At 50.5% G+C, this 24,400-nt stretch overlaps 1 protein-coding gene across 7 annotated transcripts in view; it reads left to right on the plus strand.

Annotated features, from left to right (window-relative positions):
• The window catches only part of KIAA0513 (KIAA0513 ortholog), a 48,473-nt gene extending 24,878 nt beyond the window's left edge, over positions 1-23,595 (plus strand). For 4 of the 7 annotated variants that reach the window (XM_066583894.1, XM_066583896.1, XM_066583897.1 and 1 more), the window contains exons 2-13: positions 2,260-2,710; positions 5,498-5,597; positions 6,018-6,091; positions 6,184-6,254; positions 6,371-6,584; positions 7,638-7,678; positions 7,765-7,840; positions 9,730-9,807; positions 10,771-10,800; positions 13,044-13,124; positions 14,268-14,362; positions 21,169-23,595. In XM_066583894.1, the coding sequence (XP_066439991.1) occupies positions 2,364-2,710; positions 5,498-5,597; positions 6,018-6,091; positions 6,184-6,254; positions 6,371-6,584; positions 7,638-7,678; positions 7,765-7,840; positions 9,730-9,807; positions 10,771-10,800; positions 13,044-13,124; positions 14,268-14,362; positions 21,169-21,218 (1,257 nt within the window). In that variant the 5' untranslated portion in view covers positions 2,260-2,363 and the 3' untranslated portion in view covers positions 21,219-23,595. Of the gene's footprint in view, positions 1-6; positions 2,711-5,497; positions 5,598-6,017; positions 6,092-6,183; positions 6,255-6,370; positions 6,585-7,637; positions 7,679-7,764; positions 7,845-9,729; positions 9,808-10,770; positions 10,801-13,043; positions 13,125-14,267; positions 14,363-21,168 lie in introns of those variants that run through there. The other 3 variants (XM_066583895.1, XM_066583900.1, XM_066583901.1) reach the window with 3 other exon arrangements.
• The last annotated feature ends 805 nt before the right edge of the window (positions 23,596-24,400 follow it).

Consider the following 24,400-nt stretch of genomic DNA (forward strand, 5'->3'; position numbering starts at 1 on the left):
GCTGGTGGTTTTCACGGCCGGTGAATCCTCGCGCATCGCTCGCACCATCCAGCTTCGGTCCGACTCCCTGCACGCCGATCAGCGGGGTCTCGGCTCCCCCTTATTACCGTGTAATGCTTGTGAATGAGCCCCAGTCTGTGAGCTTCCCCACGATGAGCACATGGCTCTCCTGAAATCCTCTGTGCTGCGGAGCCTCCTGTTTGTGCTCCCCTCTAAGTAGCAGCGTTCTTCCTACGAGGCTTCTGATCAGCGGCGCTGTTACCCGCTCGTCGTCCTGTGATGAAGGTCGCGTCTGTGTGGCGCCTCGGGGGGTCTCTGACCTGTTTACTCGGTGCAGATGGTCACCGCACTCCGCTTCCCCAGAGAAGGGAGCGCCACGCAGCCGGTGTGCACTTGGCCTGGCGTCCGCCACGCTTGGACAGAGCTGGAGACTCGATAGACTTTAGGGCCACCACATTTAAAGGGGCAGTACACCCATAGACAATCCTCTCCATCTGCTGTGCAGGTGAATTCGTCCTATTGCTCTCTTTTATCAGCCATTTCAGCCTGGATAAGCAGGATGTTATAACTAGCAGGCACAACTGTGAGCTTCCAAGAATCAGCCCCCTGCAGGTTCTTGGGGGGCCGTGTGACCCCCCCCCCCCCACACTCCCTGGCTGCGGACGCTCTTGGCCACTCTGCAGCCCTTGATACAGCTCGCCTTTCAGCGCCCCCCGCAGACTACATGGCTAAACTGGCCAGCAATCCCCAACACAAGGGCGTCCCCCTCTGATGGAGCTGGGTGGTCTCTGCCCTGGAGGGGGTCTCTGGGCGCTGGCTCTGCACCCCTATATCTGCGCTGCTGTCACTTTTTCTCTCTATGTGAAGAGTTTGGGGGCAGTGAAGTGGAAGCAGCGTTATGATGACGGCTCCGGAGGCCTCATCCGCTGACATGTCTCGCTCAGATGCTATTGATGCACTGAAACCAGTGTTAGCCTACTGAAGCGCGCCAGCCCCGGCTCGCCTCCACCGCCGCCATCTCCCCAACGTCTCCAGACGGCCGTGTGATGGAAGACTGGCAGCCATGGCTGCAGCACTGCGCCCCGCGCCGCTTCCAGGACTCGTTTACACGCTAAACGTTAATTAGAGGAGACGGGTCTGAGCACGTGAAGCGCCGATGTTTTATTGTGAGCTCTGCGAGGGTTTACGTAACTCCAGAGGCGCAGGACTGGGTCAGCGTTGGGGATTAGCAGGGTCACCATTTCCATGGAGTCGGATTTTGGGTTTTTTTTTCCTCCTTTGTCAGATCCAAAGTAATTGCCGAACAGAAATCTGCTTTTCTGCTCCACTCACATCCAGAGCTGCACTTAGATTCCTGCCGGTTGCCTTTAGAAAGAGCGGCCCATCTATAGTGACCCGACACGTCTTCTCTAAGCTTGGCTGCCGCTTGGGCTCCCATGATGTGTGGCTCGCAGGTGACTGGAATAGTGGATGCAGCTCTGGATGTGATTGGAGTATAAAGTAAGATCCGAACATTGTACATGTATTGTGGTCTATGTGGCGCAGCTATGCATGGACGTAAATCTGTGCCGCATCTCGTGGCTTACGCTCTGAGGGCGCGTTCACACGGGCGTCTGCAGATCCGGTGGGTGAAATCCGCAGCATTTTCATGGACCTTTTTGTGTGTTTTTGGGGGTTTTTCTGCCCGTATATTTATAGCGTTTTTCACGTGCCCATAAAACACAAGGCGCTCCATTGATCTCTGCTGCCTTCGTGTTTTGTGCGGTGACTTTCAGTCCGTCATACGGGAATCGATCGGACATACTGTGAGCTTTATCTCCATCCCGATCTATGAGCTACTGATGAGTTAATGGCAAGCAAGGGCATGCTGAGGCTTGTAGTCCCATGGCAGCGATCGCACTGGTACTTGTTACCGCTCTCTTCGCCCGTGCCCGCTGCTGCGATTGGCATCTTGGATAATTGTTGGTATAATGAGCTGTCCGGAGTGCTGAGCCTCATCATCTCTCCTAACGGGATCCTGGCAGACAGCGAGGACGGTGACGTCCGCCCACGGAGGCAGCGATTTAATCCGTCTGCGTGGGCGAAGGTGCTGGGAAGGATTTGTGCTTTCTGGCGCAGTAATAATGGGGGGGCTGAAGACGTGCCCCTCCAGAACTACCCCGTAGCAGTTTATGGATTGTGGTCGTCTGTTCGGCCTTGTGCTCCATTCACTGATAAAGCTGCAAGCACTGACTTCTCCTAATCTTTCCTTCTCCTCAGCCTCCCTGTGATGTCCGTACGTCGGGGTCTGCGCTGTGAGTGACCGCTGTGCGGAGACGAAGGGCATCGCCGCAGTCTGGACCTCGCTGAGCAGTAAGGAGACCATGGAGACCCCCGACGTCCCGGTGGGGAACCTGATAGACTTGGATGCGGAGCCCCTCATCATCTCCCCAGAATGTCCCCCCCCACTGGACACTAACGAGCTGCTGGTGCTGGAGGGGACGGCCCCCGAGAACGGGGAAAGAGGGGAGGAGCTTGAGAGCGATGCCACAGAATCAGCGGACAGCGACAATGAGATGGCATCGCCCAACCGCCACAACTGGAACCACTCGCAGCGCTCGTCCTCCGAGTCCTTCTCGTCCAATCAGAGCACAGAATCCGCCCGCGATGAGCAGATGGCGGAGCAGAAAGAATTCATCAGGCAGTATGTGGACAAGATCTTCACCGGAGGGTAAGGAGGGCGCGATCCTGAGCGCGGGGCATGCTGAGACTTGTTGTGCCGGGGAGTTCTATCCACTGGCCAGAGGCGAAGGGCTCATTCACACGGGCGGAAGTGTGCGCCGTATAATGCAGCACCCAATCCACATTTATTGGCCGAAGGAGACCATTAAAGTCAATGGGACTGCGCAAATACGTAAATACGGGGATAGCGGGCGCCGAACAAATGCAAGAGAGGGACTATGCAACGGGCCAGAGCTAAATGTCAGTGTGAATGAGCCCCAGTGTGTGATCGCTGGGGTCCCCGGGACCACCAAATGCCCCGCGTGAATGAGCGCATGTGCGACCGCCACTCCATTCACTGCCACGGAGCAGCTAGAGATTGATGCAGCGGCGGTTGTACAAGCGCTCCAGTCACATGAGGCATTTGGGTGCCTTGGGTTCAGGACTGTTGTGTATTTAAACAGCAGCTTTCAGAATGTCTGCTTGCTGTCACTGAATGGACCCCTCCCCCCCCAAAGGCTTCAGTTTGTTTCTGTTTTTTAAATTGAAAAATGGCGCGGTTTGCAGTGTTATGTTTCCTTCCAAAAAAGCGGACCGTAAACGTCTAGAAGCGCCTCCGGTGGAAATCAGCGGGAAGAAGCGCATCCGTATTTCAGTTTGTCTTCTCCAAAAACGGAGACGGAAACCCTGAAGTGCCCCGACGGGCGGCGTGCGGTCACCCTAACATAGCGGCGGGTCTTACTAGCGTCACTGATACACTGTGACGAAGGCTGCAGCACGCGGTCTGGGCAGGTTATGGCCTCGGCGTGAAAAGACAACTGTTCACGGTCAGGAAGCGGAAGCCTTGACCATGGGGAGGATTGGTAGCGCACGGGGGAGATGTACGAAGACCGCCCGCCCACGGTGCCCGCCTGCCCTGCCGCTCATTGAAGTAACGACCGCCAGTAGGTGGACTACACTCAGATTTGGTGCATTGTGTCCGTCCTCACAGCCAGCAGACCTCTCCGCGCGGCGCGGGGCGGGCGGACACTTGAGGTTTTCGTGCCTTTCTCTCGCAGCGCTCCCCCGCTGTTGGCTCCGCCCCTTCTGTCCCTTAGTTTTGAATAGTGATGCAAACAAGTAGTCACATTTTCGTTCACATCCACCGTCTCTTCTTCCTCCCCATTTTAAGAGCTCTGCTTGCTGTGGGAGGATTGTCAAAAGTGACGGATTTTGTGAAACGTTCCAGTGCAAATCTGGTGCGCCAAAAGAGCACCGCAAATCGACTAATAACTCCGCCCCCTGACTGCGAGTGTTGTGATGTCACCGCGGCTCTTTATGTCATGATGTGACCAAGCGAGACACGAGCGCGGCTCCCCCTCCCCCGCGGCGGCCGGCGTTCACAGCTGACAAACCGCATCACGTTGGAAGTGGCGTCCTGAGTTGTGCTGTCAGCGCAGAAAATGTGCCGATCCGACAACCCCGCCGCAGCCTGGATGCCCCCGGGGAGCGCGAGCCGCACGATGCTTCCTGCTGAACTGTGGATAATGCGGTCATCCCGCCATAAACCGCGCCGCCAAATCCCCAGCAGATGCTGTTAACTCTTTCACCTCCCTCTGCCTTTGCACAATGGGCTGTGCAGTCTATTGTTCCCTGCTGTCAGCCATTCAGGCTGTCAAGAGGCTGAGTGTAAGACCGCTGAATACAATCTATTGTTTTCTGTTGTCGGCCATTTCTGGCGCGTTGTAGGACAATGTGATGACTGTGCTCTCCTGGCACAGGGAGGCTGTAGTACCGTCACATGGCGACCTCCTCATTTAATACGCCGCGTGTTTACCGCGCCATATTTTCTTCGCTCCAACAATCGTCCACGGCGTTGGGCTCGGCGCACGTCCTGCCGGCCATTTTATATCTAATCCCGGCGCTGCTGAGCCCAGTCATCCAAGACTAACAGCTGCCAACCAAGCAGAATCAGGCTCCGGGGAGGATCGGCAGCCAGGCGCACACGGGCAGAGAACCGCCATAGGTGGGAGGGGCTTCTGTACCCCCAGGATTATAGGGGAGATGTGGGGGCCATCATCAGAAGGGATGATGGAGAGGAAAGGGTTACTGGTGACGGCTAAAAATACAGCAATGGCTCCGGGCAGGGATTACTGCGCTCGTCTGTTCGCCGCGTCCAATAGACCCGGACGGGAAATCTCATGTTAGCGAGAGGACGAGCTGAAAACACCCTAACCCCGTCCACTGAGGGGGAAGCGTATTCACTGCGCACAGAGCACTTCCTGCGTAGTAAGTGGGGGGCCGCTGTAATGAGGAGACCGCCATCATCCTGCACAAAGCATGAAGCCTCAGGACCCCGAGCCACGACCTCGAGGGCCGCTATCCCTGCCATCGGCCCCGTTAAACATGGAATGAAAAATGGAATTAAATGTTTTTGGTTTTTTTCCCTTTTGATTTCAATGGGTTCAAAAAAGATGCGTCCGTTTTATCGTTCGATTCTCATTATTTCAATTTTTAAAACAGAGCGAATGGCGCAAAAAAACGTACATGAAACGGGAAAAAAAATACTTTTTTTTTTTTTTAAAGAAACCCATTGAAATCGGTGAGATTCTCGAAGAACGAAACTGAGAAATGTGACTGGTTAGCGGAGCTAAAGCCCGAACCCCTGCCCCCCCTTTGTAACTCCGCCAGGCTCGCGGCGTCCCTGGTAGCCCGACCGGCTAGTGCTGACCGGCTGCTAGGTCTACATGTGCGAGCCGTTCTGCGCGGCGGTAGAGGTGGTGATGGTGGTGGTAACGCCTGTCTGGGTTCCCTGCAGGGAGGACGTGGACCAGGACGAGAAGGCCCGCTTTGGGGAGCTCTGCAGTACGGAGAACGGGAAGGGAAGGGAATGGTTTGCGCGGTTCGTCAGCGCTCAGGTAAAGTCCGCCCCTGCGCTTGTTTTTGTTCTTTGTGGTGGTGCAGAGGGGCAGCAAAGCGCTTGGTGTGTTGGCGTTGAGCGGGCCGTCGCCCGTCGCTCCAGGGATGGGAGTTGTAGTCCCCCGCAGGAAATGGCGATTATCATGTGGAAATTATTTGTTGGCCCTTTAACTATTTTTGCTGTATGTAAATGAGGAGGAGGAGACTATGCAAATGACCTAGGGACATTATAGACAGTGAAGGGTGGGCATTATACATCAACTAATGTAAATTGCGCAAGCCGTAATGTATAGGAGGGGGAGGAGCCTTGTGATTTCACCACCACTGACCATTATACATGTAATCTGCCCTCCATGGGTCATGTGACCTCACCATATATACCACTATAGCTCCCATCATTAACCCTCGTCTCCCCACAGCGCTGCAATTCCAAGTGCGTCTCGGAGCAGACGTTTTACCGGCTGGTGCAGTCATTCGCGGTCGTCCTGTTTGAGTAAGTATCCTTGCCCCGGGCTGGATGGGCGCTCGGTGCCGCGGTATATCGGTGCCCCCCTGACTCCCCTCCTCTTCTGCGGCTTTTCATAGGTGCTACCAGATGGATGACTTTGGTCCGGCCAAGAACCTGATGACCATGTGCTTCACCTATTATTACATCGGTGAGCGCCCAGCATGTGGGCGATGAGCTGGTGCCCGCTTATTACCAGCCACGTGACGGGTGAGATGTGGGCGAGGGGAATCCGCCTAGAAAATGTCTAAATGTGTCTGTTTTCAGGTAAGCCGCACGTGTCCCCGACGGACTCCCGGGAGAAGCCGGTGAGCACGGGCAGCATCGACGGGTATCTGAAGTCTGCCAACAGCTGGCTCGCCGAGAAGAAGGATAACGTGGAGCGGCTCCTGCGGACCAAGTCCGTCACCACCGAGAACATGAAGGGGTTCTTCGGGGGTCTGGAGAGCAAATTAAAGGCACCCCTCTCTAAGAAAAATGAGTGAGTGACGCATGAGAGCACATCAATAGCACCTATGTTACATGCGTATATGGCAGAAGTACTACAAGGCTCAGCAGTAGCACCACATTCATGTAACTAAAGCCTCATGCACGGGTGAATGCACCAAAGCTGTATTGACCGTGTATTTTATTCTGTTCTTGCACTCTTTGGCACGCCCGCTCACGTGTAACGGACGCTCCATGAATACGCCAGTGCCACACGTGTGAAACGGCACGCCTGAATACCGCGATGCAAATCTGGTAATACACGTGTGAATGAGCCCTAAGGATGTGTTTACACAGGCGATGCACAGAAGCTGCACGTGAGAAGAACCCGCGGGCCGTAACTACATGAGCGATCTTACACACGCAGCGATGCCGCACCACCGGTACATCGCAGCCTTTTGGGGAAATATCACCCATTATTTTCTCTGAAACTGAAAAGAATCGTATGGCGCTGCCTCGTATGGCGCTGCCTCGTATGGCGCTGTCTGGCGCGGCGCTGTCTCACCATTGAGGGCGTTGTAATTTCTCTAGTTTTTACCACTAAAACATGCGATTTCTCACGTGTCGCAGTGCAATTCGGTTTTCCTTCCAGAAGCATTACACTTGCAGAACAACCGTATTTGCCAATGTCCATGTGACCTGCGTCTCATCCTTCAACTTTCCAATAGACTTTGTTTTGATTAATCACAGTTTTCATGATTTCTGCTTGCTGTCAATGAATGGGAACATTTCTGCCTGATGCAGCACTTCCCACAGCAAAGGTCTGTTACATTGTGTCCAGTGATATAATACCAGACTGATACATTGTAACAGACTATCAGGCTGGGAGAGAGATTTGTGCTGCTGACGTGTTTACCTCAAGAGGGCTGTCCGCACTGATACATTGTAACAAACGCTCAGCTGTGAGAAGTATAGTTTCAATTTCAAGGCTTCTATTTGCTTTCAGCAAGCAGAGCTGTTGTAACTGATGCCACATGCCAACGGTCTGGTGCGCCAGCAATAATGCATCTGTGACTTGATCTCATGTGTGTCTTCTGGTCTCTGCCAGGCAAAGCGACGAGCCATCGGGGGAGAAGCCGTCCAATGACAGTGAGTCCCTCCACCCCAATATTGTATATTATTGCCGCCCCGCCTGTACATTATATCGCTATATTGTGTCGTTGCGTTATTCGCAGTTCCGCTGCAAAGTCCTGATGAGAAGAAAGGAGAGAAGAATTACCTGTACTCACACCTGAAGCAGCAGCCTATATGGTAAGATGTGGCGGCGCGGACGTGCGAGAAATACCAGAAGCGGCAGTAAGGGAGGCGGCGGGCGCACCGCGGAGTCCCTCCAAAATTGTCCCATTCATTTAGCCCATTAAGGACTAAGCGCAGTAAATATACGGCGCCTGGTCCCGGGCTTAAAGCCCAGCCAATAGTAAAATTAGGACGAGGATTTAAGCCTCCTGCTCTGCAATCAATCAGAAGCAGGACGGCCAGAGCAGAAGGCAGGAGGGGCTTTTAACCCTTTCTGCCTTTTCCTTCCCTGAGTACACAGCACTCAATGAGCGCTGTGTACTAAAAAGTGAAAGTGGAAGTATAACTTCCACTACGGGAACCCAGGGGTCATGTGACCGCCAGGATTCCCTGTTACAGCAAAACTCCAGCTCTGCCAGTGACTAATTGCACTACAGGGGGATATTTACCCTGTAACTGGGTCACTATGGATGCGGCTCCTATGTATGCACCGGCCTACAGTGGGAAAGTGTCACATAAAAAAAAAACGTGAATGTCCCCCAGAGGTCCTATATGATGTCATGGGGGACGTAGATGGTAAAAAAACATAATTACATACATCAGTAAATAAAAATTCCAATAGGTGGCGCTGCAGAGGTATTGTTCCATCTCTCTGAGGGTATAGTATGCTGCCATCCAATAGGTGGCGCTGCAGAGGTATTGTTCCATCTCTCTGGGTGTATAGTATGCTGTCATCCAATAGGTGGCGCTGCAGAGATATTGTTCCATCTCTCTGAGGGTATAGTATGCTGCCATCCAATAGGTGGCGCTGCAGAGGTATTGTTCCATCTCTCTGAGGGTATAGTATGCTGCCTTCCAATAGGTGGCGCTGCAGAGGTATTGTTCCATCTCTCTGAGGGTATAGTATGCTGCCATCCAATAGGTGGCGCTGCAGAGATATTGTTTCATCTCTCTGAGGGTATAGTATGCTGCCATCCAATAGGTGGCGCTGCAGAGATATTGTTCCATCTCTCTGAGGGTATAGTATGCTGCCATCCAATAGGTGGCGCTGCAGAGATATTGTTTCATCTCTCTGAGGGTATAGTATGCTGCCATCCAATAGGTGGCGCGGCAGAGGTATTGTTCCATCTCTCTGAGGGTATAGTATGCTGCCATACAATAGGTGGCGCTGCAGTAGTATTGTTCCATCTCTCTGAGGGTATAGTATGCTGCCATCCAATAGGTGGCGCTGCAGAGATATTGTTCCATCTCTCTGGGTGTATAGTATGCTGTCATCCAATAGGTGGCGCTGCAGAGGTATTGTTCCATCTCTCTGAGGGTATAGTATGCTGCCATACAATAGGTGGCGCTGCAGAGGTATTGTTCCATCTCTCTGAGGGTATAGTATGCTGCCATCCAATAGGTGGCGCTGCAGAGATATTGTTCCATCTCTCTGAGGGTATAGTATGCTGCCATCCAATAGGTGGCGCTGCAGAGATATTGTTTCATCTCTCTGAGGGTATAGTATGCTGCCATCCAATAGGTGGCGCTGCAGAGATATTGTTCCATCTCTCTGAGGGTATAGTATGCTGCCATCCAATAGGTGGCGCGGCAGAGGTATTGTTCCATCTCTCTGAGGGTATAGTATGCTGCCATACAATAGGTGGCGCTGCAGTAGTATTGTTCCATCTCTCTGAGGGTATAGTATGCTGCCATCCAATAGGTGGCGCTGCAGAGATATTGTTCCATCTCTCTGAGGGTATAGTATGCTGCCATCCAATAGGTGGCGCTGCAGAGGTATTGTTCCATCTCTCTGAGGGTATAGTATGCTGCCATCCAATAGGTGGCGCTGCAGAGGTATTGTTCCATCTCCCTTATTGGAGTAGAATATGAAATGTGGCTGATGTTTCTTGTTCCGCTTGCAGGCACTCGCTGCGATTCTGGAATGCCGCGTTCTTCGATGCTGTTCATTGCGAGAGGAGGAAGCGATCACCTACAACCCGGTAAGTGTTTGTGAAGCGTTCCATGGACATCCCTAAGGTTCTGCTGCCCCAGACTCTTGTGTTCTGAGCGTCTGTTTACACCAAGCGAACGATGTCGGAGTTCGCTCTCGTACCGCCGGTTTATACAGCAGATCCATCGCTGCTCCTTCAAACGAGGAATCGTTCAGTCGTTCCCATTCGCTGTATCGGTGACTGAGGGCGACGGGGCGATCGGTATTTAACCCGGATGATCAGTGAACGAGTCGCCGAGGATGGCTGCCGGCAGAGAATGAAAAGCGATTGAAAAGCGAGCGATTTATTGTTTAACACGTAACTATTATCGTTCAGTGCCAACGCCGCCAACGGCCAGAGTGCCTTTCGCATTAGCCTTGGGGATAACGATGACGTTAATATAAAGGCTCCAGTCTCGCTGCGGCTGCCATGATGGCGCCCTCCAGTGGTCTTCTAACCTTCTGTCTCATCTCATTACTAAGAAGTCCTTTTCTGGCGTCACGTAACGGATAACGAGGCTGCGATCGCCGCCCTGGCATGCTCTGTTATAACGCTGGCATTCTTCTCTAATTAGCCTCTTGCCATTCCAGATATTCCACTCGGATGAGCTGCCGTCTGCGAGGCTTTAATAGCGCAAGAGAAGTGTCACCGAGCGCTTGCATCACCCTGCGCCACAGTCTCCGTAGACTAGCTGGGGGTGGGGGGGATAGCGGCACCGGAAAGCGTCTCCGCCATAATCACTGAATGTTTTGAATTTGGGAGAGGATCACTTGAGCCTCCGCACCGTATTCTGCCTCTACAGGGGGCTCTGATCTGCAAGGTTCACTGGTCTCTGTAAATGGTCCCGTTCCTTGTACTAGTGCCGTCTGGGGGAGTTGGTGATGTCATAGTTTCCCTCCCCTCTTCAAGTGATGTCATTCTTTATTCTCTAACCTCTAATCTTTGCTGACCCCATTTCTGCTGCCACTCCAGAGGGAACGCAGGGGAAGAAGAGGAGGAGAGGTTGGTTCTATGTTTTATAAGATGTGAAACATGCAATGATAAATGTAACGCACCATCAGAGTTCATGTTAAGTTATAGATCCTCGTCACCTGCATGCTGTGCACTGAAAAATGTTGCTTATCTGTCATTAGAGAGCAGCGGTGACATCACTGAGAATGTTGTCTATCCATCACTAGGGAGCAGCGGTGACATCACTGAGAATACCGCCTATCTAGGCACTAGAGAGCAGTGGTGACATCACTGAGAATGTCACCTATCCATCACTAGAGAGCAGTGGTGACATCACTGAGAATGTCACCTATCCACCACTAGACCGCAGCGGTGACATCACTGAGAATGCCGCCTATCCTTAACTAGAGAGCAGCGGTGACATTACTGAGAATGCCACCTATCCATCACTAGAGAGCAGCGGTGACATCACTGAGAACGCCCCCTACCCATCACTAGAGAGCAGTGGTGACATCACTGGGAATGTCGCCTATCCATCACTAGAGAGCAGCGGTGACATCACTGAGAATGTCGCCTATCCATCACTAGAGAGCAGCGGTGACATCACTGAGAACGCCCCCTACCCATCACTAGAGAGCAGTGGTGACATCACTGGGAATGTCGCCTATCCATCACTAGAGAGCAGTGGTGACATCACTGAGAATATCGCCTATCCATCACTAGAGAGCAGCAGTGACATCACTGAGAATGCCGCCTATCCATTCACTAGAGAGCAGCGGTGACATCACTGAGAATGCCGCCTATCCATTCACTAGAGAGCAGCGGTGACATTACTGAGAATGCCGCCTATCCATCACTAGAGAGCAGCGGTGACATCACTGGGAATGCCACCTATCCATCACTAGAGAGCAGCGGTGACATCACTGAGAATGCCGCCTATCCATCACTAGAGAGCAGCGGTGACATCACCGAGAATGCCGCCTATCCATCACTAGAGAGCAGCGGTGACATCACCGAGAATGCCGCCTATCCATCACTAGAGAGCAGCGGTGACATCACTGAGAATGCCGCCTATCCATCACTAGAGAGCAGCGGTGACATCACTGAGAATGCCGCCTATCCATCACTAGAGAGCAGCGGTGACATCACTGAGAATGCCGCCTATCCATCACTAGAGAGCAGCGGTGACATCACTGAGAATGACGCCTATACATCACTAGAGAGCAGCGGTGACGTTACGTTACCATTCTGTCTTTATGAACGGCTCTCCGCACGCAGTATGGCTGCCTTCGCTGTAAGACCAGCAGTTGTTTGTTTCTAGTCATGAATTGTAATGAGGCAGTACATAGAAGGAATCGTGTTGCTTATACTTTATAGGATGTCAGCATGTTGGGTTTGTTACAATGTATCAGTTTAGGTAACCTGTATCAGAAGATTGTGTAGACTGGATAAATTGTAACACCCCCTCCGCTGTAGCAAGCAATCCAATTCTACGTGTCGTCTTCTTACACTTGTGAACGATGAAGGGTTAACGGCAGCCCACCTGGCAGCGCCGCAGAGTACAGGACCGACGGCTTCTGAAGGGATAAATGCCGCTTTCACTCCATTCAACCCCTTTCCCATTTATCATCCCCTCATGGCCGCCCGCTGCCGGTGACAGGTCCTGTGTTCTGCAGCTGCACGGGAGGATGCTCCAGCACACGACGGCGAATAATGACTACTCTCCCCATCAGCTGCGGCCATGTAATTACAGCTGCCGACAATGGAGCAAAGCGCCGCCCCCCCCCACCCCCTCTGTCTTCACGGCCGCCTTGTACCACTTGACATGTACTGGGAGAAGTGCAGGCGGTCGTGTCAGCGCTGCTCTCGTTATACCGCAGCCCCACTCTCACCCATTGCCCATAACTCTGCTTGCTGTTCTGTTAATGATGTTGGAGAATCGCCCTTCACGTGTTTTGTGCCTTGTTGTAAATTGGTTTGTTTGCAGCCAGCAAAGTCTGTTCTCCACAAGGTCTCTTAACTGAGAGGCTGAGAATAAGTGGGGAGCAAGAGCTGAAGCCCAAACATATCTGGGGGTCCTTTACTGAGTGGCTGGGCAGAGTAAAAATGGGGTGTCAGCAGTGCAGAACGGCCGCATGTTATACAACACCCAGGGGCGACTTGTATGCGCTGCGTTCCCTCCCAGCGCCCACTGATGGCGCCGCATGGCACTTGCTCCTGGTTTGAGGCGGCACAGTGTTCTTTCCCTGTTTGCTTCATATGTTAAATATCCTCTTTCTGATTTGTCACTTCAGAGATAAGTGGTATCACATGACGCAGGAAGAGCGCGACGACAGCCTGCAGTTTAACGAGAACATCACATTCGGACAGCTGGGGTATGTCTGTTTATAGCTGCATGCAGAAGTGTTCGCATGTGGATGTATTCTCATCTACACTGACTGGCCCCTTTATCAGAGCTCCCGAACCTGTATTAGTCCCCCCGGCCCTCTCAGGATTGGCGCTCCCCTGTACGGTAATTCTCCCCGAGACCCCGGAGTGCAGCATAAAGTCACGTGACAGGTTTTCTGTGGATCAGTTTCAGTGTGAATCCACATTAGATGGAAGATCCAGCGATCGGAGCGACTTCCAACAAGGCCGGTCATCGGTGCTAGACTAGCCGGGGTCTCACCGCCAACCGCGGGGGGTTTATCATGTAACGGTGTGGAGAATATACCGAGAATGGCGCGATCGAGGAAAACCCCCAGGAAAGGGGATCCTGTGGGGGGAAACAACTCATCACTGAAAGGGGTCCGAGGAGGATGTCAGGAATCGTTCTGACCAACAGGCTGCACAGTCAGCTGAATACAACGCTGGAGCTCCAACTAACGTGTCCGAACGCACAACTCGCCGTTCCTTCGCACGGATGGTATAACAGCAGGCGACCAGTTCCAGCGCCATTGTGTCTAAGAGGAACAGAAAGACTCCAGCGGGCAAAAGAGCGCAAAACTTGTATCACTGAGCAGCGGAGAAACATCTCCTGGTCAGACGGAGCCAGATTTATGTTGCTGATGGGAGGCAGAATTTGGCACAAGCAGCATGAATCGCTGACCCCTTCCTGTCAGCCGGTCAGAACATGTCAGCACAGCCATCTAATCTGCAGTGACTACAAGAAGCTTCCTGTCCGCAGGGGCCGGTATTCCTGTAGGAGGATTTCATCACTGAGTGGAATCTACACCTCGATGAATCGCTGCAGTTCTGAAGGCCAAAGGAGTCCAACGCTACCAGATGGGGGCTGATCAAGAGGCCGTCTGTGTAGATGCAATTGTTTGATGTTATCAGCCAGTCAAGCTAGAGATGAGCGGCAGTGCTGGTTCCTTGTGATTAGTGGATAGAAAGTCAGATACGTGTAGAAAAATGCTTCCCCCCCCCCACCTCCTTTATAATCCAATCCCACCTAATATAATGGTCTAGGGTGTAATCCTGCACTTTACCTTTTGCTCACTTTCTCCGCTCTTCTCTCATCCTCTTCCTCACTCCAGGACCTTCACACACAACATGTTGGCCTTCGGACTAAGTAAGAAGTTGTGCAGCGACTTTCTGAAGAAACAGGCAGTGATTGGGAATCTGGATGAAGGTGAGACGTTGGATGTAGCAGCAGTCAGCAATGTAACAATGTATCCACTTGGTGCTGCAATCACATGATCTGGCTGATGCTAAACATTGTAATACGTGGATGGAAGGATGAGATGACCCGTCCGCTCGTTTATAGCTGCGCTGTGAAGGCCTAGAGAGATACTTGGAATGCCTTGTGGTATAGCGGCTGCAAACAAACGGCCGCACTTACTGATTGCATGTATTACATCGTTAGTGCAGTACGTAATAAATTAACAGCTTGGTTTGTGAAACTGCAGGCCAGGCTTGGTATCTATTATATATAATGGCGAAAGCCCGCCCTGACTGACTCACCCCTAATTCTTCAACTTCCTGATGTCGTACAAACATGAAATTTAGCAGCAGCATTCTTTTGGTCCTAAATAGGAAAAGTAACGAGGTCACAAGTTCTGAGCACCCCACTTTATAAAAGACAGACAAACTGGAGCAAGTTCAGAGAAGAGTTACCAAGATGGTGAGCGGTCTGCAAATCATGTCCTATGAGGAACGGGTAAAGGATCTGGGAATGTTTAGCAGAAGAGAAGGCTGAGAGGAGACTTAATAGCTGTCTACAAATATCTGAAGGGCTGTCACAGTGCAGAGGGATCAGCCCTATACTCATCGGCACAAGGAAAGACTAGAAGCAATGGGATGAAACTGAAAGGGAGGAGACACAGATTAGATATTAGACAGTGAGGGGGATCAATGAGTGGAACAGGTTGCCACGGGAGGGGGGGGGAGTTCTCCTTCAATGGAAGTCTTCAGGGACTGGACAGACTTCTTTATAGGATGATTCAGTGATCCTGCATTGAGCAGGGGGTTGGACCCGATGACCCCCGGAGGACACGATGACCCCGGAGGACACGATGACCCCGGAGGACCCTTCCAACTCTACCATTCTATGATTCACAACTCAATTATTTAATTCTATATGCAAAACTAAGTGCACCCCTATGTTATGTAACTTCCCGGGGCCTTTTAAGTTTGAATTCTTTACATCCTAATAGAAAAAGTAAAGGCGTTGCAACTTCAAATTCAATTCTAAGCGTTAGGCCGCCTGCACACGAGCGGGTCGGATCCGGCAGCGAGAATTCTCGCCGCGGGACCCGACCCGAGAGCCTGCAGGGACGAGCACGTACTCACCCGCGCCTGGCGGTCCCGGCTCTTTCATGTGCCGGTGCATGCACAGACCAGAGCCAGCGGCCGGGTGAGTGCGTGCCCCGCACAAAAATAGGACATGCCGCGGTTTGTTTGCCGCGCGAGATTTCGCGCGGCCAAACCGCGGCCGTCTGCATAGGAGTGCGTATTGCAATGCACTCCTATGCAAACTTTCAGTGGCGGAAATCCCGCCGCGGGATTTCCGCCCGTGTGCAGGCGGCCTAAAAAACTGTGAAAATCTGTGATACATGAGAGTTCTGTTCTCAGAAATCATAAAGCCGAGGGAAATATGTATACTGAGGAGAATCTACCTCACCTCTATGTGTATATACTGAGGAGAATCTACCTCACCTCTATGTGTATATACTGAGGAGAATCTACCTCACCTCTATGTGTATATACTGAGGAGAATCTACCTCACCTCTATGTGTATATACTGAGGAGAATCTACCTCACCTCTATGTGTATATACTGAGGAGAATCTACCTCACCTCTGTGTGTATATACTGAGGAGAATCTACCTCACCTCTATGTGTATATACTGAGGAGAATCTACCTCCTCTCTATGTGTATATACTGAGGAGAATCTACCTCACCTCTATGTGTATATACAGAAGAGAATCTACCTCCCCTCTATGTGTATATACTGAGGAGAATCTACCTCACCTCTCTGTGTATATACTGAGGAGAATCTACCTCACCTCTGTGTGTATATACTGAGGAGAATCTACCTCACCTCTGTGTGTATATACTGAGGAGAATCTACCTCACCTCTGTGTGTATATACTGAGGAGAATCTACCTCACCTCTGTGTATATACTGAGGAGAATCTACCTCACCTCTCTGTGTATATACTGAGGAGAATCTACCTCACCTCTCTGTGTATATACTGAGGAGAATCTACCTCACCTCTCTGTGTATATACTGAGGAGAATCTACCTCACCTCTGTGTATATACTGAGGAGAATCTACCTCACCTCTGTGTGTATATACTGAGAAGAATCTACCTCACCTCTATGTGTATATACTGAGGAGAATCTACCTCACCTCTGTGTATATACTGAGGAGAATCTACCTCACCTCTATGTATATACTGAGGAGAATCTACCTCACCTCTCTGTGTATATACTGAGGAGAATCTACCTCACCTCTCTGTGTATATACTGAGGAGAATCTACCTCACCTCTGTGTATATACTGAGGAGAATCTACCTCACCTCTGTGTGTATATACTGAGAAGAATCTACCTCACCTCTATGTGTATATACTGAGGAGAATCTACCTCACCTCTGTGTATATACTGAGGAGAATCTACCTCACCTCTATGTATATACTGAGGAGAATCTACCTCACCTCTATGTATATACTGAGGAGAATCTACCTCACCTCTGTGTATATACTGAGGAGAATCTACCTCACCTCTGTGTATATACTGAGGAGAATCTACCTCAACTCTGTGTATATACGGAGGAGAATCTACCTCACCTCTGTGTATATACGGAGGAGAATCTACCTCACCTCTCTGTGTATATACTGAGGAGAATCTACCTCACCTCTCTATGTATATACTGAGGAGAATCTACCTCACCTCTGTGTGTATATACTGAGGAGAATCTACCTCACCTCTATGTGTATATACTGAGGAGAATCTACCTCACCTCTATGTGTATATACTGAGGAGAATCTACCTCCCCTCTATGTGTATATACTGAGGAGAATCTACCTCACCTCTATGTGTATATACAGAGGAGAATCTGCCTCACCTCTATGTGTATATACTGAGGAGAATCTACCTTACCTCTATGTGTATATACTGAGGAGAATCTACCTCACCGCTATGTGTATATACTGAGGAGAATCTACCTCACCTCTGTGTGTGTATACTGAGGAGAATCTACCTCCCCTCTATGTGTATATACTGAGGAGAATCTACCTCACCTCTATGTGTATATACTGAGGAGACTCTACCTCCCCTCTATGTGTATATACTGAGGAGAATCTACCTCACCTCTATGTGTATATACTGAGGAGAATCTACCCCACCTCTATGTGTATATACTGAAGAGAATCTACCCCACCTCTATGTGTATATACTGAGGAGAATCTACCTCCCCTCTATGTGTATATACTGAGGAGAATCTACCTCACCTCTATGTGTATATACAGAGGAGAATCTGCCTCACCTCTATGTGTATATACTGAGGAGAATCTACCTTACCTCTATGTGTATATACTGAGGAGAATCTACCTCACCGCTATGTGTATATACTGAGGAGAATCTACCTCACCTCCGTGTGTATATACTGAGGAGAATCTACCTCCCCTCTATGTGTATATACTGAGGAGAATCTACCTCACCTCTATGTGTATATACTGAGGAGAATCTACCTTACCTCTATGTGTATATACTGAGGAGAATCTACCTCACCGCTATGTGTATATACTGAGGAGAATCTACCTTACCTCTATGTGTATATACTGAGGAGAATCTACCTCACCTCCGTGTATATACTGAGGAGAATCTACCTCACCTCCGTGTATATACTGAGGAGAATCTACCCCACCTCTATGTGTATATACTGAGGAGAATCTACCTCACCTCTGTGTATATACTGAGGAGAATCTACCTTACCTCTGTGTGTATATACTGAGGAGAATCTACCTCCCCTCTATGTGTATATACTGAGGAGAATCTATCTCACCTCCATGTATATACTGAGGAGAATCTACCTCCCCTCTATGTGTATATACTGCGGAGAATCTACCTCCCCTCTATGTGTATATACTGAGGAGAATCTACCTCCCCTCTCTGTGTATATACTGAGGAGAATCTACCTCACCTCTATGGGTATATACTGAGGAGAATCTACCTCACCTCTGTGTATATACTGAGGAGAATCTACCTCACCTCTATGTGTATATACTGAGGAGAATCTACCTCACCTCTGTGTGTGTATATACTGAGGAGAATCTACCTCACCTCTGTGTGTATATACTGAGGAGAATCTACCTCACCTCTGTGTATATACTGAGGAGAATCTACCTCACCTCTATGTGTATATACTGAGAAGAATCTACCCCCCCCCCTCTGTGTATATACTGAGGAGAATCTACCTCACCTCTATGTGTATATACTGAGGAGAATCTACCCCCCCCCCTCTATGTGTATATACTGAGGAGAATCTACCTCACCTCTATGTGTATATACTGAGGAGAATCTACCTCACCTCCAGGTATATATACTGAGGAGAATCTACCTCCCCTCTGTGTATATACAGAGGAGAATCTACCTCACCCCTATGTGTATATACAGAGGAGAATCTACCTCACCCCTATGTGTATATATAGAGGAGAATCTACCTCACCCCTATGTGTATATACTGAGGAGAATCTACCTCCACTTTATGTGTATGTACTGAAAGGCTGTAAAGTACATAGGGAAGCGGCCATGGACTGCAGGGATGGAGCCTTTAAGGCCAAGAAAGGGCTGCAACCTCCATTCTGGGGGTAAATTTGAATAAAGGGATGTTAACTTTAAGGCCTCATGTCCACGGGGAAAATCAAATCTGCTCCGGATTTGTAACGCGGATTTGGGCCGCGGATGCAGTGCGGATGAGCTTAAAATAGTATTTTATTGCATGCAGATGACACGCGGATGCGTTTTTTTTCACGCGTGTATGCACGCGGATGGCATTTTTGCATCTGCGCGTGAAAAAAAATGCAAGGCCACTGAAAAAGAAGCCAAACTTGTAATCCGCATGCAGATTTCACGCACCCAAATAAATGGCATTTAACACCCGCAGCGGATTTCCCGCACCCCATAGAGATCAATGGGGCCATCCGGAGCGTGATCCGCACCTAAATGGAGCATGTCCATTTTTTTTCATGCTCCATGATTTTTCTAATTCACATTTATGGACCATCCGCGGGTATTTAGCTACCCGCGGGTGGTCAATGCATTCCTATGGGGCACGGATCCGCGCGCGGGTGATCCGCTGCGGATTTTAATTATTATTTTCCCCGTGGACATGAGGCCTAAGGGTATAAAGTGAAGAGAGTGCAGGGGGGCACATTCTGCAGATGGGCATCGGTAGATGCAGTCTGAGGAGAATCTAACGCTCCTCTGTGTAGTCAGATTTTATTCCTCGGCTCCTCTGAAATAACCACCACTCCCTAAAATGTTCCGTGTGAACAACAGGTATTGCCTGGACGAAAATAACTTGTGCGAAATTGGGTGTATCAGCTAGTTGCACATACCGACGTCTGCATGTAATACCAAGCCTGGCCACTGTAATAAAAACCGAGCTGTCTGCTTCCTGCTGAAATCGTCTCAATCTAGGAAGGAATTGGCCCAGGGATCAGCTGATCAGTAGGGATCCTGGTTGGCATCTACTATTTATAAACTATCCTGAGGGTAGGCCAACAATAGTTCATACCGGGCCTATTTTGGCCATGAGGCTTTTTGGGGATTTTCATCTCCACTTTTCATAAGCCATACCTTTTTTATTTCCCCCGTGCCCTGGCTGGGTGAGGGGGGTGTGAGTGCCGCGGCTGGAGTTTATGTTGGTACTATTTTTGGGTGCAGATAATGTGTTAGAAAACTTTTTAAAAAATTATTCTAGCCGGGAGAGAAACCCCCCTCCAGGCCCGGCTCACACGGGCGGGTGATCCGCAAATCAGGCCGCTGATAGGGATGCATGGGCGCCTGCAGAGCAGCTTTTTAGCATGCGGGTGTGATTTTTTTATTTTTTTTTCTGGCTGCGGGTCCAAATCACAGCAGGCCGTACTTTCCTGCAGATCCCGCAGGGACGGCTTCCACTGCAGTCGATGAAAGCCGTCCTGTCGGCCGCACACCCGCAGCTGACACTGTGGACGGGCCGCGGATCTGCGGGAAATAAAAAACTGTGCATGCCACGGCCAGCGTGCCCAGAGGCATCCGCCATGCTGAAGACGGAAGATCCGGCCGCGACGGAGGAGACGCACGCTGGATCCGGAGAGGTAAGAAGCTGCCGCTTAATGTCTATGACTTTGGGCGCGCACGGATGCCGCAGTCCATGTGTGCCGTGTCAGCCCTCCTAGCTCCGCCTTCTGGCTGGTTTGGTTTTTTTATAGCGTTAATCACGCAGCGGATCGGTACGATTATGACGAGAACAAAATTCTTCTACTTTTTTTAGGTTTTTTTTTTTACAATTAAAGCCCCTTTTTTTTGGAAATTCTTCTTTCTACAGCGCTGCAGTCAGTCCTATCGTTCTTTTCCCCCGGGGACGGCGCCCCCGGAGGGCTTACTTTTTTGGTGTCAAGCCGTCGTTTTTATTGGTACCGTTTTTGGGTACATACTGCTTTTTTGATCACTTTTATTATGTTTTTGGGAAGAATGAATAATATAAGCATTTTGCCGCCTCCTTATTTTTTTGCTGGGTCTCTCTGATCTCGGCCGCTAGTCTCAAGATGCGGATCTTCCCGGCTCAGGAAGGCCCCTTACTGAGCGAAACTCGTAGTCTGGCCACTAAGGGGTTAAAGTTTGTGTGCTTAGAATGTAAGGCGGCGCAGTGCTGCAGCCGTCAGGCCATGCTGGGAGTTGTAGTACCCCAACACCAGAATCCCTGACTGCGGCTTTTCCTTTATCTTGCAGAGAAGTTCAAGCAGCTGACGGAGTACATCGAGCGGACGGCGGTGGAGTAGCGGCTGGCGGTCCTGGCGCTGTGGCCCAGTACTGGAGACGGGGCGCCCTGCATGCTTGTCTACCACTGTCCTCCGACAAGACCTCTCCGCCCCGCGGGGCACAACGAACTGTAGAGTCTATATTTTACAACAGAGTCTTTTGTCTACTCAGAGTATTTCCTAGAAGTGTTTCCCGCTCGTGTAGCGCCCGGACGGCGAGGACTGCGCCAGAGAAGCTCTTTATTTTTTCACAAGCAGGAAAGCGTCTTCTCAGTGTTCCCCTCCCCCGTAGTCCTCCGCCTCATTCCCGGGTGTGTAGAGTATATATAATATATACCGTATATTTATTACTTGGCGCTCAGTCTTCCTGTCCAGTGATTGGAGCGTATAAAGGATATATATTAATATATTTATTTTTTAAAGGTGACGGAGAAGCGAGGCGCCGGCGGCCGCGGCGGATCATAAGGCGAAGAAGCCAGGCGGCCGCGGCGGATCATAAGCTGCACTTTATTTATCTTGGGGACCACAGCACAGCGTTGAAGGGAAATGCCAAATCTTAGCGCCCCTCCCCCGCAGTATTGATCCGGGATGGCTGCCATATTGGCACAGCTCAGCTTTATTGTTCTCCATGACCACTATTTCCGTGCTTGGGCGTGAGTGTTGGATGCGCAGTCATGTGACGGCGACCGTCCTGCTGTAACGGAGATGGGTCTATCATGGGAGATGCATAGATGAGGGGGCTGTACACTTCCTATTGGCGGGTTACACTCTCCGCCATACGGATCCGAGCGCCGGCGATACTTGTGCGTTCGCGGCTCCTGACTGCGTTATGTTCTCTTCCCCTCCCCCGGCTTACGTTTTGCGCTGTGATGACAATCCTATATTTATGAAATCCCCAGAAATGTGTTTTCAGTTGTGAACGTTGTCGCGTTCCGGACGCCATTTTGTGCTTCTCAGTAACAAACCGCGTCTTTATCACAATCTGCTGTTACAGGAAAGTATCGGTCTGAGGTCTGACGCTGCGGAGCGACGAGGAGCAACTGCCGGGATTCTGAGTGCAGCTCGCAGGAAAGCTGCCGCCTGTTCCCTTACCGTGCCATCGCTCGGATGTTTTGCGGGTTAAAGCGTTTTTCTATTTTGGCGCATGGCGACGTTCTTCCCTCTGTTGCTGCGCTTGCAGTTTTCGGATGCGTTCACACCGTGGAATCTTCCATGTGAATTCCGCCTACGGAAAACTGCTTCTGCTGCCACTAGAAGGGGTTAGGGCTCATTCACATGGGGTATACACGCTTCGTACTGGCGGCGTGCTGAACGGCGGTGGTCAGACCTGCGGGTTTATGAGCGTGACAATAATTGCAGCTTGTTACGGACAAATAACCCATTGAAGTCAGCGGGATTGAGTAAATACCCTATCACATAGGTGACTTTAGAGTAAATACGCAGCGAATGCGCGCGATACGGGTTTATTCACTGCGGATGTATGCATGAAATCAGTGGCGCCTGCTTGTGTGATTTTTTTTTTTTTTTTTTTTGCGCACGTGAATGAGCTCTTAAAGTAAGTAAACCCGCCCGACGTAACGAGCTGTGAGCATCCCGGACCGCGCACAGAGCATCCTCCGCTGCGGGAACCAATCGGATCTCTGCTATCATGTTCTGTGCCACGACAGTGACTGCTGTGCGCTATACTACACAGCGACCCCAAGTATCGCCGGCGGGGCGCGCGTCCCGGATACACGCAGGCAGCCGCTCTGTGATCTCCCGGAGTCCCTCGTGGATCTGTAGGTGGATTCCTCCTTGTGCATGGGGTTGTGGCCCCGACGTCTGTGCTGTGGCCCCGTCCTGCGGTTTACGTGTTTTCTGTTGATATTCTCCATATGATGCCGGGGCCAAGATTTCCCCGTGTGAAATGTGAAGTTTTTCTTTTAGTGCATTTTGTATCTGTTCTAGCCGTCTGCATATCGTCATCGTGGTGCGTCGTGGCGTGCGTGGAGCGTCCGGCACATTGTGCCACCATCTTGTTTTTAGTTCCTGGTGAATGTGTCCATCAGGATCATTGCTGTTATTATGGGTTTCCATGTTTTAAAGGGGCTGACGTTACTGTGTAATCTCTTGTCATGGCCTGTGGGGGGCAGTACAGCCTGTGGGGTCACTGACTACCTTCAGGCTTCTGTCTGTGATATAACTCAATGGTCTCCAGCTGTTGTGGAACTACACCTCCCAGCTTTCCCTGACGGCCACAATGGGTGTTGTACTTCCCCTGCAGGTTGGGGACCATTCGTGGTGGACCTCAGCCCTGAAGCAGGTGTGGATGATGGGGGTAGTGTTACTTTGTATGGCCGACGGGCTCTTTGTGTTACTGTATTTATTACAATGTTGAACAATAAACTCTGGTCCGAGACCCCCGACTGATCTTTTTTTTTTTTTATCTGCCCCATACCTCAGGTGGAGATCAGACCCCTTTTAATACACTCTGCATTACAGTTCCTTACTGTTTTCAAGATCTGTGCTTGCTGTCACTGAATTTAGACTCAGAATATTAGCAGAAAGACCTGTCATAACTCAGAGCTTAGAGTAATGCTACCCTGTATGCGGCTGTCTACAGGGGCCGAGAAGGGCCAAGAAGGGGTTGCGGCTCTGCAGTGAAAGAGCTGCTCATCCTCTTGGGGAGAGCATGATGATTGCTGGGAGGCCTCTGCTCCATCCACCTCAGTGGGGCCTCCAGCGATGGCAGAATTGCTATATTGTAACTATTGTAGGGACTAAATAAAACCGTAAAGCAGAGATTTAATAACGTAAATATACACCGTTTAAGAAAAAACGACCCATTTGCGATTTTTTTTTTTTTTTTTTCCCAATTAAAAAATGAAACAAAACCCAAATATTTGGTATCTGCGATTCTATGAAGGTCCAAACTATTAAAATACCGTAAAACGTAATAATGAAAAGCTCCGCTCACCCTGCAGCACAGCGGCCGCCGCACCCGACTGAGGACTAAACAAACGGCCGGATCATAGCGCCCGCCATTACCGCACGCTCCACAAGCTAAGCGCCGTTACGGTTTTCATTTCTCTCCACTTAAAATGTACGTTTTTTTTCTATATATTTTATCCCTCAAATGGTACAGCTTAAAGAAAATACAACCTGACTTGGAAAAAACAAGAAGCGCTCGTGCGGCCGCGCCAACGGGAGAGGTAACCGGTAGA

This window comes from Eleutherodactylus coqui, chromosome 11, assembly GCF_035609145.1.
Source record: "Eleutherodactylus coqui strain aEleCoq1 chromosome 11, aEleCoq1.hap1, whole genome shotgun sequence".
NCBI lineage: Eukaryota > Metazoa > Chordata > Amphibia > Anura > Eleutherodactylidae > Eleutherodactylus > Eleutherodactylus coqui.